This window comes from Tupaia chinensis, unplaced genomic scaffold (genome assembly GCF_000334495.1).
Source record: "Tupaia chinensis unplaced genomic scaffold, TupChi_1.0 Scaffold000288_2, whole genome shotgun sequence".
Classification (NCBI taxonomy): domain Eukaryota; kingdom Metazoa; phylum Chordata; class Mammalia; order Scandentia; family Tupaiidae; genus Tupaia; species Tupaia belangeri.
This window is the reverse complement of record NW_006159773.1, coordinates 2,628,591-2,640,925: the sequence shown is the minus strand read 5'-3', so window position 1 is coordinate 2,640,925 and position 12,335 is coordinate 2,628,591. Positions and strand designations below refer to the sequence as shown.

Here is a 12,335-nt window from a genome sequence, read left to right as displayed (position 1 = left end):
AAAAACAGATAAACTGATGTGCTTCAAAATTAAAACTTTTGTGCATCAAAGGACACTGTAAATGAGTGAAAAAATGACTCACAGAATGGGAGAAAATATTTGCAAATCACACATCTGTAAAGAAATTAATATCCAGAATATAAAAATAAATCCTACAACTCAAGAACAAAAACATCCAAATAACTAAAACAAATAAGCAGAAGACCTGAATAAACATTTCCTCAAAGAAAATATATCAACAGTCATCAAACATGTGAAAAGATACTCAATATCATTAACCACTAGGGAAATGCAAATCAAAACCACAATGACATATTATTTCATACCTATTAAGAAACCTATTACAAAAATAATGGAAAATAGCAAACGTTGGTAAAGATGTGGAGAAATTGGAACCCTTTCATATTATGAGTGGAAATTTAAAGTAGTTTAGCTGCTATGGAGAACAGTTTAGCAATTCCTCACAGAATTATCATATGATCTAACAACTCTATTCCTAGATATATAACCCAAAGAATTGAAAGCAGGGACTCAATTATATATCTATATAGATATATAGAAAGATAGATAGATTTTCCAGAGTACCAATATTAATAATAGCATTATTTATAATAGCCAAAAGGTGGAAACAACACACATGTTCATCTATAGATGAATAGATTCAAAAAAAAAAGGTGGTATATACGAAGACGGAATATTATTCAGACACAAAAAGGAATGAGATTCTGACACATGCCACAACATAGATGAAACTCGAGACACAATGCTAGATAAAATAAGCCAGACAGAGAAGGTCAAATATTGTATAATAATTTTTTCTTTATTCACGAAAAAGTATGTGTGTGTGCATATGAGAGAGAGAGAGGGGGGAACACTCTCCACGATCTGGTGACATCGCAATTTCCTTCCTCCTGTGCTCGAGCCCATTCGATATTGGTAACTCACACACATGCCTGGTGTGTTTCAGGCTGAGTGAGCCAGGGATTACAACCTCAGTTACCTCGTGGGATCTAGCTCCTCTTGAGCACTGCGTTATTACTACGCCATGTCACTGGCGAAAAGAGAGTACAATTCTACTTAAGTGAGAGGTGCCTAGGATGGCAAGTTTTTAGAGATGAAAAGTAGATTGGTGGCTATCAAAAGCTGATGGAAGAAAACAGGGAATTGCTCTTTAATGATTGTGGAGCTTCTGCTAAAATGGTTACAGCTTTCTGGAAAAGTATAATGCTGATGGTTGTCAGCATTATGAATGTACTCAATGGCACTGAATCATACACTTAAAAATGATTAAAATGGCAAATTTTGAGTTAAATATATTTTATCACAATTTAAAAATAAATTAAAAAATAAAAAGGACAAAGGGGGCCCACAGATGGTGTGGAGGTTAGGGCAGCTGGATCCACATAGCCAACTGTATGGTTTGAGTTCCAGATCTGGCGGCTTGAAAATCACACTGGCATGTATGTGTGCATGCCCAAAATCTCAGGAGGTGAATGGAGGAAAAGGGACTACAGCATGGCCATCCCCCTCGGGGGATGATTTATCACTTTCCCTTTATCTCTTTCTCTCTTTCTCTTTGTCTCTCACTGGCAAGCATACATGCCCTGTGGCAAACTTAAAAAAAAAAAAAAAGATGAAGGATGGATGGATGGATGGATGGATGGGTGAACACATAGTGGAACAATGCTAATAAGCCCAGGCAAGGCAAAGGCACCATTTTATACCCCAGGAGATCTTTTAGAGACCCTAAGAAATTCTGAAAATCCATAGCAAGGCAGAGACTCATTCATGGTGACTCATGTATATGTTTGGTGGAGGGTCAGTTTTTCCAGTGGTTGCAGATGGCTGTCTGTAGAGGATTGTGTCGCATGTATTTATTTGTAACAGGATCATCTTATCCGACAAGCTCAAAGGAGGCCCTAAACATGACCTGTTTATCATTGGTGAAGTGATTCAGGACTCTTAGAGGTACCAGAGGCCAAGCCCAACCTGAATTTCTCTTTGACATTCTAGCTCCCACTGGTTGGTTTAATAGGGTGAGGACTATTTGTGATATACCCCATGTACCAGCTGTGCCATACAAAAGCTAAACCTTCTCCAAGTTGACATGTGTTGAGCAATGTGCTATTATTTATAGGCATGTAAGACTGAAGGACAACTGATTAACATGGGCACTGAAATAAATCAGATTTCTACTTTTAGCACATTCATAAAACAACAACATTTCAGCTGGCCTGTCTACCAGGGAGTGGAAATGCTCATGTGGGTAGACAGCTCTCCTCAGTAATAAAATGTTTTGATTTGAAATGTAAATGTTTTGTTCCAGAGGCTTCAAAAAAAAAAATCTAACTTGGAAGATTAATTCTTTCTCTCACCCCTTGCAGCCTGGCCATGGCAGTTGGAAGCCTCTGTACACAGGGCTATTATTGCCCCCAGTAAGGGTTGTGGTGTTTGGTTAAGAATACTGGCCTGGTTGTTCCTTCCAGAGAAAACGGATCATTGCCAAACATAAAAGAGCCTTTATCAAATGTCAACTACATGGAATAAGCTTTCTGGCAAGGTTCTGTGCAGAAACCAGCTTATCCTTCACACTACCTTAGCTTATGTAATGATCCTAATAAGTGAAGATTACTCTGCTGCGTGCGTACAATTCTGAAGTTGCTGTAGCAACCGTAAAATGTTCTCTACTGCAGAAACACAAAATAGAAAACCCTAAGTAGTTCTTCATCTGCAAAATGGATAAACTTATTTCTAAGATTTCTTCCTAGGATTCCTGTTTCTCCTAATCAAAGGAAAAAAGGCAGTAGATATGTTGGAGCTGCTTTACAAACACATTTTGGAGAAAACCTGGCTTTTACTTTAAGATACCACACACACACACACGCACATGCACACACACATACATACACGTATGTGTCTGTGTGTATGTATATTTTTTTTATAAGAGAGATTTTTTGCTATAGGGCACATGAACTTGCAGAACAGAGAAACAGGAAGTGAGAAATCACCCCCTAGGTGGATGGCTACCCCGCAACCTCTTCTTCATTCTCCTCTTGGGATTTTGGACATGCACACACATGTGCTTGGCATGTTTTAAACTGCTGGGTCCTGGATGTGAACTGCAGCCAACCACATGGGAGTCCTGCAATGTAACCATTCCACCATCTGCTGATCCCAGATATGACTTATATTGAAAAGATTCTACTTACCTCCTATCCTGTGTGAAACTATGAGATTCATTTTGTCTAATTAAAGTTTTGGTATCTGGTCCTCCCTGGCTGTCTGAGGATTGACCGCCATCATGAATGACCCAATAACTATCTGTACCAGAAAATTCATGACCAACTGACTACTTCAGAGGAAATAAATGGTCATTGATGTCCTTCACCCCAGGAAGGCAACAGCACCTAAGACAGAAATTCGGGGAAAACTATCAAAGGTGCACAAGACCACACCAGATGTCATCTTTGTGTTTGGGCTCAGAACCCATTTTGGTGGTGGCAAGACAACTGATTTTGGCATGACTTATGATTCTTTGGATTATGCAAAGAAAAATGAACCTAGACATACACTTGCAAAACATGACCTCTATGAGAAGAAAAAAATGTCAAGAAAGCAGTGAAAGGAACACAAGAACAGAATGGAAAAAGTCAGGGGGACTGCAAAGGCCAGTGTTGGTGCTGACAAAAAGTGGAAGGAGGAGAGTCTGCAGTGACTACCTGCAGTGATTGTGCAGATTCTCGGAGGAAAAGGGACTACAGCATGGCCATCCCCCTCGGGGGATGATTTATCACTTTCCCTTTATCTCTTTCTCTCTTTCTCTTTGTCTCTCACTGGCAAGCATACATGCCCTGTGGCAAACTTAAAAAAAAAAAAAAAGATGAAGGATGGATGGATGGATGGATGGATGGGGGAACACATAGTGGAACAATGCTAATAAGCCCAGGCAAGGCAAAGGCACCATTTTATACCCCAGGAGATCTTTTAGAGACCCTAAGAAATTCTGAAAATCCATAGCAAGGCAGAGACTCATTCATGGTGACTCATGTATATGTTTGGTGGAGGGTCAGTTTTTCCAGTGGTTGCAGATGGCTGTCTGTAGAGGATTGTGTCGCATGTATTTATTTGTAACAGGATCATCTTATCCGACAAGCTCAAAGGAGGCCCTAAACATGACCTGTTTATCATTGGTGAAGTGATTCAGGACTCTTAGAGGTACCAGAGGCCAAGCCCAACCTGAATTTCTCTTTGACATTCTAGCTCCCACTGGTTGGTTTAATAGGGTGAGGACTATTTGTGATATACCCCATGTACCAGCTGTGCCATACAAAAGCTAAACCTTCTCCAAGTTGACATGTGTTGAGCAATGTGCTATTATTTATAGGCATGTAAGACTGAAGGACAACTGATTAACATGGGCACTGAAATAAATCAGATTTCTACTTTTAGCACATTCATAAAACAACAACATTTCAGCTGGCCTGTCTACCAGGGAGTGGAAATGCTCATGTGGGTAGACAGCTCTCCTCAGTAATAAAATGTTTTGATTTGAAATGTAAATGTTTTGTTCCAGAGGCTTCAAAAAAAAAAATCTAACTTGGAAGATTAATTCTTTCTCTCACCCCTTGCAGCCTGGCCATGGCAGTTGGAAGCCTCTGTACACAGGGCTATTATTGCCCCCAGTAAGGGTTGTGGTGTTTGGTTAAGAATACTGGCCTGGTTGTTCCTTCCAGAGAAAACGGATCATTGCCAAACATAAAAGAGCCTTTATCAAATGTCAACTACATGGAATAAGCTTTCTGGCAAGGTTCTGTGCAGAAACCAGCTTATCCTTCACACTACCTTAGCTTATGTAATGATCCTAATAAGTGAAGATTACTCTGCTGCGTGCGTACAATTCTGAAGTTGCTGTAGCAACCGTAAAATGTTCTCTACTGCAGAAACACAAAATAGAAAACCCTAAGTAGTTCTTCATCTGCAAAATGGATAAACTTATTTCTAAGATTTCTTCCTAGGATTCCTGTTTCTCCTAATCAAAGGAAAAAAGGCAGTAGATATGTTGGAGCTGCTTTACAAACACATTTTGGAGAAAACCTGGCTTTTACTTTAAGATACCACACACACACACACGCACATGCACACACACATACATACACGTATGTGTCTGTGTGTATGTATATTTTTTTTATAAGAGAGATTTTTTGCTATAGGGCACATGAACTTGCAGAACAGAGAAACAGGAAGTGAGAAATCACCCCCTAGGTGGATGGCTACCCCGCAACCTCTTCTTCATTCTCCTCTTGGGATTTTGGACATGCACACACATGTGCTTGGCATGTTTTAAACTGCTGGGTCCTGGATGTGAACTGCAGCCAACCACATGGGAGTCCTGCAATGTAACCATTCCACCATCTGCTGATCCCAGATATGACTTATATTGAAAAGATTCTACTTACCTCCTATCCTGTGTGAAACTATGAGATTCATTTTGTCTAATTAAAGTTTTGGTATCTGGTCCTCCCTGGCTGTCTGAGGATTGACCGCCATCATGAATGACCCAATAACTATCTGTACCAGAAAATTCATGACCAACTGACTACTTCAGAGGAAATAAATGGTCATTGATGTCCTTCACCCCAGGAAGGCAACAGCACCTAAGACAGAAATTCGGGGAAAACTATCAAAGGTGCACAAGACCACACCAGATGTCATCTTTGTGTTTGGGCTCAGAACCCATTTTGGTGGTGGCAAGACAACTGATTTTGGCATGACTTATGATTCTTTGGATTATGCAAAGAAAAATGAACCTAGACATACACTTGCAAAACATGACCTCTATGAGAAGAAAAAAATGTCAAGAAAGCAGTGAAAGGAACACAAGAACAGAATGGAAAAAGTCAGGGGGACTGCAAAGGCCAGTGTTGGTGCTGACAAAAAGTGGAAGGAGGAGAGTCTGCAGTGACTACCTGCAGTGATTGTGCAGATTCTCCATGAGAGGATTAATAAACTCAAAATTTTCATGTGAAGGGGACCAGCAGTTAGCGTATGGCTATGTCGCTGGACTCCGGTGGCTTAAACTCACGCCGAATGCGTGTGCATGCGTGCGTGTCCAAGATCCCGAGAGGAGAATGGAGGAGAAGGGATTGCGGCGTGGCCATAGCCCCTGGGGGGGGGGGTGATTTCTTGCTTTCTGTCTCTCTTTCTGTCTGTCTGTCTGGCGAGCACACGTGCCCTATAGCAAAAACCTCTCCCCCCAACAAAAAAAAAAGAAAAAAAATTTTTCATGTGAAAAAAAAAATTTTGGTATCTGTAATTTCCCAATTGACATAGGCACTGAGGTATACAAGATGATACTTCATTAACTTGCTATTTTAGGGGATGGTCTCAAAAGGTAGTCTGGATCTGCTGTCAGGAATAGTTTTGAAGAAGAGAGTGCAAGCCCAGTGGAATTAGAACAGTATGTGTGTTGATGACTGGAAGATGCATTGCCATCAGCAATTAAATGGCCATAGATTCATTGTAAAAATCACTGATATCACTCTTGGAGATAGACACATGTTCCTGAATACTTCCCTGGGATAAACAAGCAACACTTCCAGAGGTCCCCTTGAGGAAGAGACAGCCCTGGGACCATGCAATAAAACCTGAAGCGATACTAAAGTCATGTGACCACTTGGTCTGTGGTGTCCCTGGACAGATTTCTGTAGCTCTTCTGTAGCTCTTCTGTGTTCTGCTGAGTCCTAGTCAGTGTAAGAAAACTTCTCAAAATGTTACCACTGTTTGGTTTTTAAGCTCACCTGGGCAGAGGACGGGGCTGCACGTATGTGTTCCCCTATCAGGTTGACTAGCCCATGCTATCTAGCAGATGGATGGATACATGAATCTCAGTCAGGAAAACAGGTGTCCCATTGGCCATGTTTTATTTATACATTGGAAAACTAGGGAATTCAATACATCCAGATTGCTGATTTTTCTTAAAGGTTGGAAATACTATCAATCCTAGGACCTAGATTTCTGCTTGGTGATAAATTGTAGCTGAGTAGCTGTTTACCTAATCAAATGGGCCATGTGCTTTCTGAGGTCTCCATTACTCTCTATTGCCTTAAATTATTTGATTCATTGCTATTCCCTACCTGGCTCCAGTGGGCTCATGAGTCTGTGAACCCAATTGCCTATTTTATGTGAGTGGTGAGGTCATCAATAATGTAAGCGCTGGCAGCAGCCAGCTCGAGGCCCTTGCTTAACTGGAGTGGATGAGGGAAAAGTGCTGCTACTTGTGGTAAGAAGGAAGGGTGCTGTGTGGCTGGTTATCCCAGCTGTAAAATCTGCTCTAGTTCAGGGAGACATCCTTGAACACTTTAACTTTGGGCAGAAGAACCATATCCTCATACCCTCATGGTGATAGGGTGACCATTGCCTGTCTCATATTGACCAGGAGGACTAAGGGAGAATTCTGGGTGTGGGGAGTATGGTGTGGGCCACTGACCAGCCCTAATAACGGCTCCATGGTGAGTGGCAACAAACAAGATCTTGGTCTATTAGGATCTGACGTTCAACCACAAAGGCAATCCAATGAGGGATCAACTATTTTTATCAGAATCACAGGAGAGGGAATTTGACATCTTTTATGATTCTAGTAAACAAAGTATAGAAGCTCAGTTTACATCCTTTTATTTTTTCTTATGAGAGTGAAAAATAGAGAGAGAGAAGAATAAGAGAGAAAGGTCATAGAGGAGAGGGAGAGCTATTAATACATATTTTTTGAGAAAGTATCCCCATGCTGTGACCCTTCTGTTCCTGCCTCCCAGTTAGCTAGGATTATAAACCTATGATGCTGTATTCAGTGTGTTCAGGTTGGTCTGGAATCTGAACCTGGGCCCTTCACAAGGCTCCAGCAATATGCAGTAGTGCCCTACCATTTGTGCCATAATGGCTGGGCCTCAGTTTACATTTTTCAGCAACATTTAAATAAATAAAATAGGACCCAAAGTGACACAGGTACGTATAAAAATAGTCAACCTCTCAAATTCATCGAAAAGCCATTTTTTAACAATCTTAATATAAAGGTCATGCCTATTCTACACAAAATATTGGATTGTCAGAAAAGTTGTGATGGATTTTTGCATAGAAAAACAGAAAAATACTTCATGAATTTTTTTGACAATCTAATAGTAGGAATTTGTAACTGCTTATAATAGAAAATAAAACTAGTGGTCCTTCTGGAACCACTAATACATACTTTTACATAATTTTATAGGGGACCCTTTATAAAGCATAAATTGGAAAAAGGAAAATTTTGTCATAGCTCAAAATCAATTCGGCTATATTTGCCTTGAATTTTCATAAAGGATCCTTTCAGTTGCTCCATACAAGCTTTGCTTAAGCCACAGTTTTATGGAAGAACATAAAGGTGAAGGAGACTGAGAACTGCTGGTTCATATGCCTTCTAACATGTCCTAAATGGAACATGCCTTCCTGAAGCTCTGTGCTTTGCAGCAAGGAGTGAGAAATCTGCTTGATCTCTTACCTGGGGCAGTGTTCCTTTCACTAACGCAGGGATATCGTCCTTGGAGTAACCAATAGCAGCTAGGCCATCATCAACATCTAGATCGAATAAGAATTTCCGGAGTGTGTCTGCCAACACAGGCCCAGCATCTTGGATCCTGGCAGTGTGGATGTCAGCTCCTAGAAGAAATAAAGTGTTACTGTAGAGAGGGAGGAACAGGCTCTGAGTGTAGTTCAGTCACAAGACCGGTGAATACATAATGTGCTCCTATTGCTACCTCCTTAACACTGAGGCTGAGGGCACCACTGTGCCTCCCCCGAAGGACTCCAGCTCAATGATCAACCCCATAGGAGACTCATTGGCAAGGACATGAGAAGTGCCAAGAGTCTCTTCAAGAGAAGTTGGCTTGGCTCTCACATTTCCAAGGGGCTGCCAGTTCCAATCTGCTTACCCTCATGTGGTGAAGAAGTGGATAGAGCCAAGAAAAGGGACCATAAAGGAGACCATGAAAGGAGGTTGGTGTTTGGATGAAGAGGAAGGAACATTTGTAGGAGAAACACAGTGTAGGTCATTTTCAAGACTTGGAATTTGCTGACATCTAGAGGTGCCTATGTTTAATGTCTTTTCTCACTGCAACAGCTTAGAAAATGAGAAACCCTTTGTAAACACCTTGTGAATTGAGGACATAGCAGTACAAAATCACCACCAAAAAGGAAAAAAAAATAAGTATGACAAAAATGGATTATGTGTGACCAGGAAAGGAAATATTTCCTCTCTCTCTTTCATTTCTGTTTTAAAGTTTATTAATTTATTTCTTCTGAGAAAGAGAAAGAGATTCTCAACATTCTCAAAGAGATTCTCATTCTATGATGCAGCCAGCCAGGATCACAGGCACATGTGTATGCCTGGTGTGTACAGGGAGACCTTAGGATGCAAACCCAGGACTTTCCCATGTGGCTCCAGCATTGTGGAGAACTACATTACCACTGCACAATGTAACTGGCTATCCTCTATATAGCTGTAAACGTTAAAAAACAAAATCACTGGTGCTGGGAAAACTATATATGTGCATATAGAAGAATGGGACTAGGCTCCTATCTTTCACCATATCAAAATTCAACTAAAAATAGGGAGTTGAGACTTAAATGTTAAAAGCTCAAAATTATAAAATTACTATAAAGAAATATAGGGAAGATGCTCTGTAACATTGGTCTAGGCAAGACTTTTTTTCAAGAAGAACACAAGCACACAAGCAACAAAACTAAAAAGAATCAAACAGGATTATATCTGCATAATCTCACTCATATGAGAATCGAAAAAAGCTAAAAAGTGAGACCAATGTATGGCATAGTGATTAAGGCACTGGACTTCCACGTGGCTGACTGTGGCTTGAGTCCTAGACCTGGCATCTTGAGAATCACACTGGGTGTGTACGCATGCATACCCAAAATCCCAGGAGGAGAATGTAGAGAGATTATAGTGTGTCCAGGGGTGGGGTGTGTGTGGGGGGGGGGTTGTGATTTCTCACTTTACCTCTCACTGTCTCTCCCTGTCTTGCTCCTCTACAGAGAACAAATGTGCCTTGCAAAAACCTTTAAAAAAATAAAGCTAAAAAGTTTCTGCACAGTGAAGGAAACAATTATGAGTAAAGAGACAACCTATAGAATTGGAGAAAATATGTGTAAATTATACATGTGACAAATATGCACAATATATAAGGAATTCAAGAGCAAAAAAATAAAATAATCTGAACTAAAAAATGGGCAAAAGACATGAATAGACATCTCTCAGAAGACATATAAATGGCCAGCAGGTATATGAAAAAAATGCCCAATATCACTAATCTTTGGGGAAATGAACATCGGAGCCACAATGACACATCACCTCACCTCAGATAGAATGGCTATTATCAAAAAGACAAAAGATAATAAATGCTGGTGAGGATCTGGAGAAAGAGAAACTCTCATACACTGTGGTGGGAGTGTAAATTAGGACAGCCAGTACGGAATATTCAGTATGGAGGTTCCTCAGAAAATTAAAAATAGAATTACCGTATGATCCAGCAATCCCACTACTAGAAATATACCCAAAATCAGTATGTCAAAGAGAGATCTGCAGTCCTATGTTTATTGCAGCCCTGTTCACAGCAGCCAAGTGTCTATTAATGAATAATCATTCATAAAGAAAATGTGACCTACATACATAATGGAACACTATTCAGCCATAAAAAAGAATGAAATCCTGTCATTTGAGGCAACATGGATGAACCTGGAAGACACTCTGTTAAGCGAAGTGAGCCAGGTGCAGAAAGACAAACAGTGCATAATCTCACTCATATGCAAAATCTAAAAAAGATGAACTCATAGAAATAGTACAATGGTGTTTATCAGTTGTTGAGAAGGGAAATAATAGGCGGAATAGGAGAGATTGGTTAACAGATACAGGGTCACAGTAAGATAAGAGGAATGAGTTCCGGTGTGCTAGCACAGAGCAGTGATTTCTTTTCTTTCTTTCTTTCTTTCTTTTTTTTTTTAACAAAATTGCATTACATACTGCAAAATAATGAGAGGAGGGGATATTGAATGTTCTCACCACAAAGAAATGATAAATGTCTGAGATGGTGAACATGCTAAACACCCTGATTTGATTGTTACACATATATGCATGTATCAAAACATCGCACTGTGTCTTATAAATATGTGAAGCTATTATGTGTCCAAACATTTTTAAAAATTAAAACAGAAACGTTTTATTTTAGACTCTGTGGCTAAAGGGCAGAGTAGAGCCATTTAAGGAAATATTATCAGAAGCAGTTGGGTAGAACCAAGAACATGAAGACTCTCATGTAGATTATAACAAAAGTAATGATATGGGTGAAATGGGAAGAAGATTGCAAAAGAGCAAAGATTCATAAAGGCAGAAGTTGAACATAATTCATAATTAATATACATAATCACAGAGATGCCAAACTGGAAGAGACATGGGGTTCTGCCCTCGGGCAGGATGGCAATGAAAGCTCCCAGAGGAAGGAAACTAGTTTCACAGCCCTTGGCACCACCCCTCCACCTATCCTAGTCAACACACTTGCTGCCAAGAAGTGAAGCCCCCTACAGATGGGACATAGCATCGTGGGACGTCTGTCCATAACGTCTCATGCTGTAGTCCAAGTCCACTTTCCCCTGTATGGTTCAAGAGGAGACTAGAATGTGCAGGCCACCTCCTTACCAAAGCACATGATTAAGTCTGTTTTCATTTTTTCTTGCATGTGGTGAACACTGTTCTGGTAATCCAAGAAAAGATATAAATAGGCCAGACATGGAGCTGGTTGGAAGAGCAGCTGGATGGGAGGAAGACCTTGCCTGACAAGACCAGCCTGTATCAGCCGGCAGCAGCTAAAACAGGGATTAGGTGGAGAAGTGACACCCGATATGAGGCTAACAGGATTTTTATATTCCTGGGATTGTTGCCATAAAACACACCAGCCAAACCTCTGGGTTTTCCTATGAAGTATTGCAGAGAAGAAGAGGCGGTAGGAAAGAGAACACACTGTCCTAAAGCTAAGAAAATCTAAGATTACACAGAGAATCAAAATACGTAATGGCTGAGAATGGAATAATATTTGAATTTCCTGTGCAAGAAGGAAGCATTGGTGGGTTCTTCCAGCCTGGATTTTGTCTAACAGAGGAGCCGTTTTCTCAGTAACAATGTGGATGGCCTGGAAAGTTAACTTTCAAGTTCTCCACGATGTTCCCATTTCCCATGACGCTAGCCTATGATGCGGGCACCCCCCCCCCCCCTTTTATAATGCTTTTCCCTTTCAAAAAACACC

The 12,335-nt window shown here is 40.5% G+C and overlaps 1 protein-coding gene across 3 annotated transcripts in view; it reads right to left on the bottom strand.

Moving 5' to 3' along the window:
- Window positions 1-12,335, bottom strand: part of ADHFE1 (alcohol dehydrogenase iron containing 1) — a 43,851-nt gene that overhangs the window by 3,703 nt on the left and 27,813 nt on the right. For all 3 annotated transcript variants that reach the window (XM_027772618.1, XM_027772619.1, XM_014588583.2), the window contains exon 13: window positions 8,528-8,685. In XM_027772618.1, coding sequence (XP_027628419.1) covers window positions 8,528-8,685 — 158 coding nt within the window. The remainder of the gene's footprint in view (window positions 1-8,527; window positions 8,686-12,335) is intronic.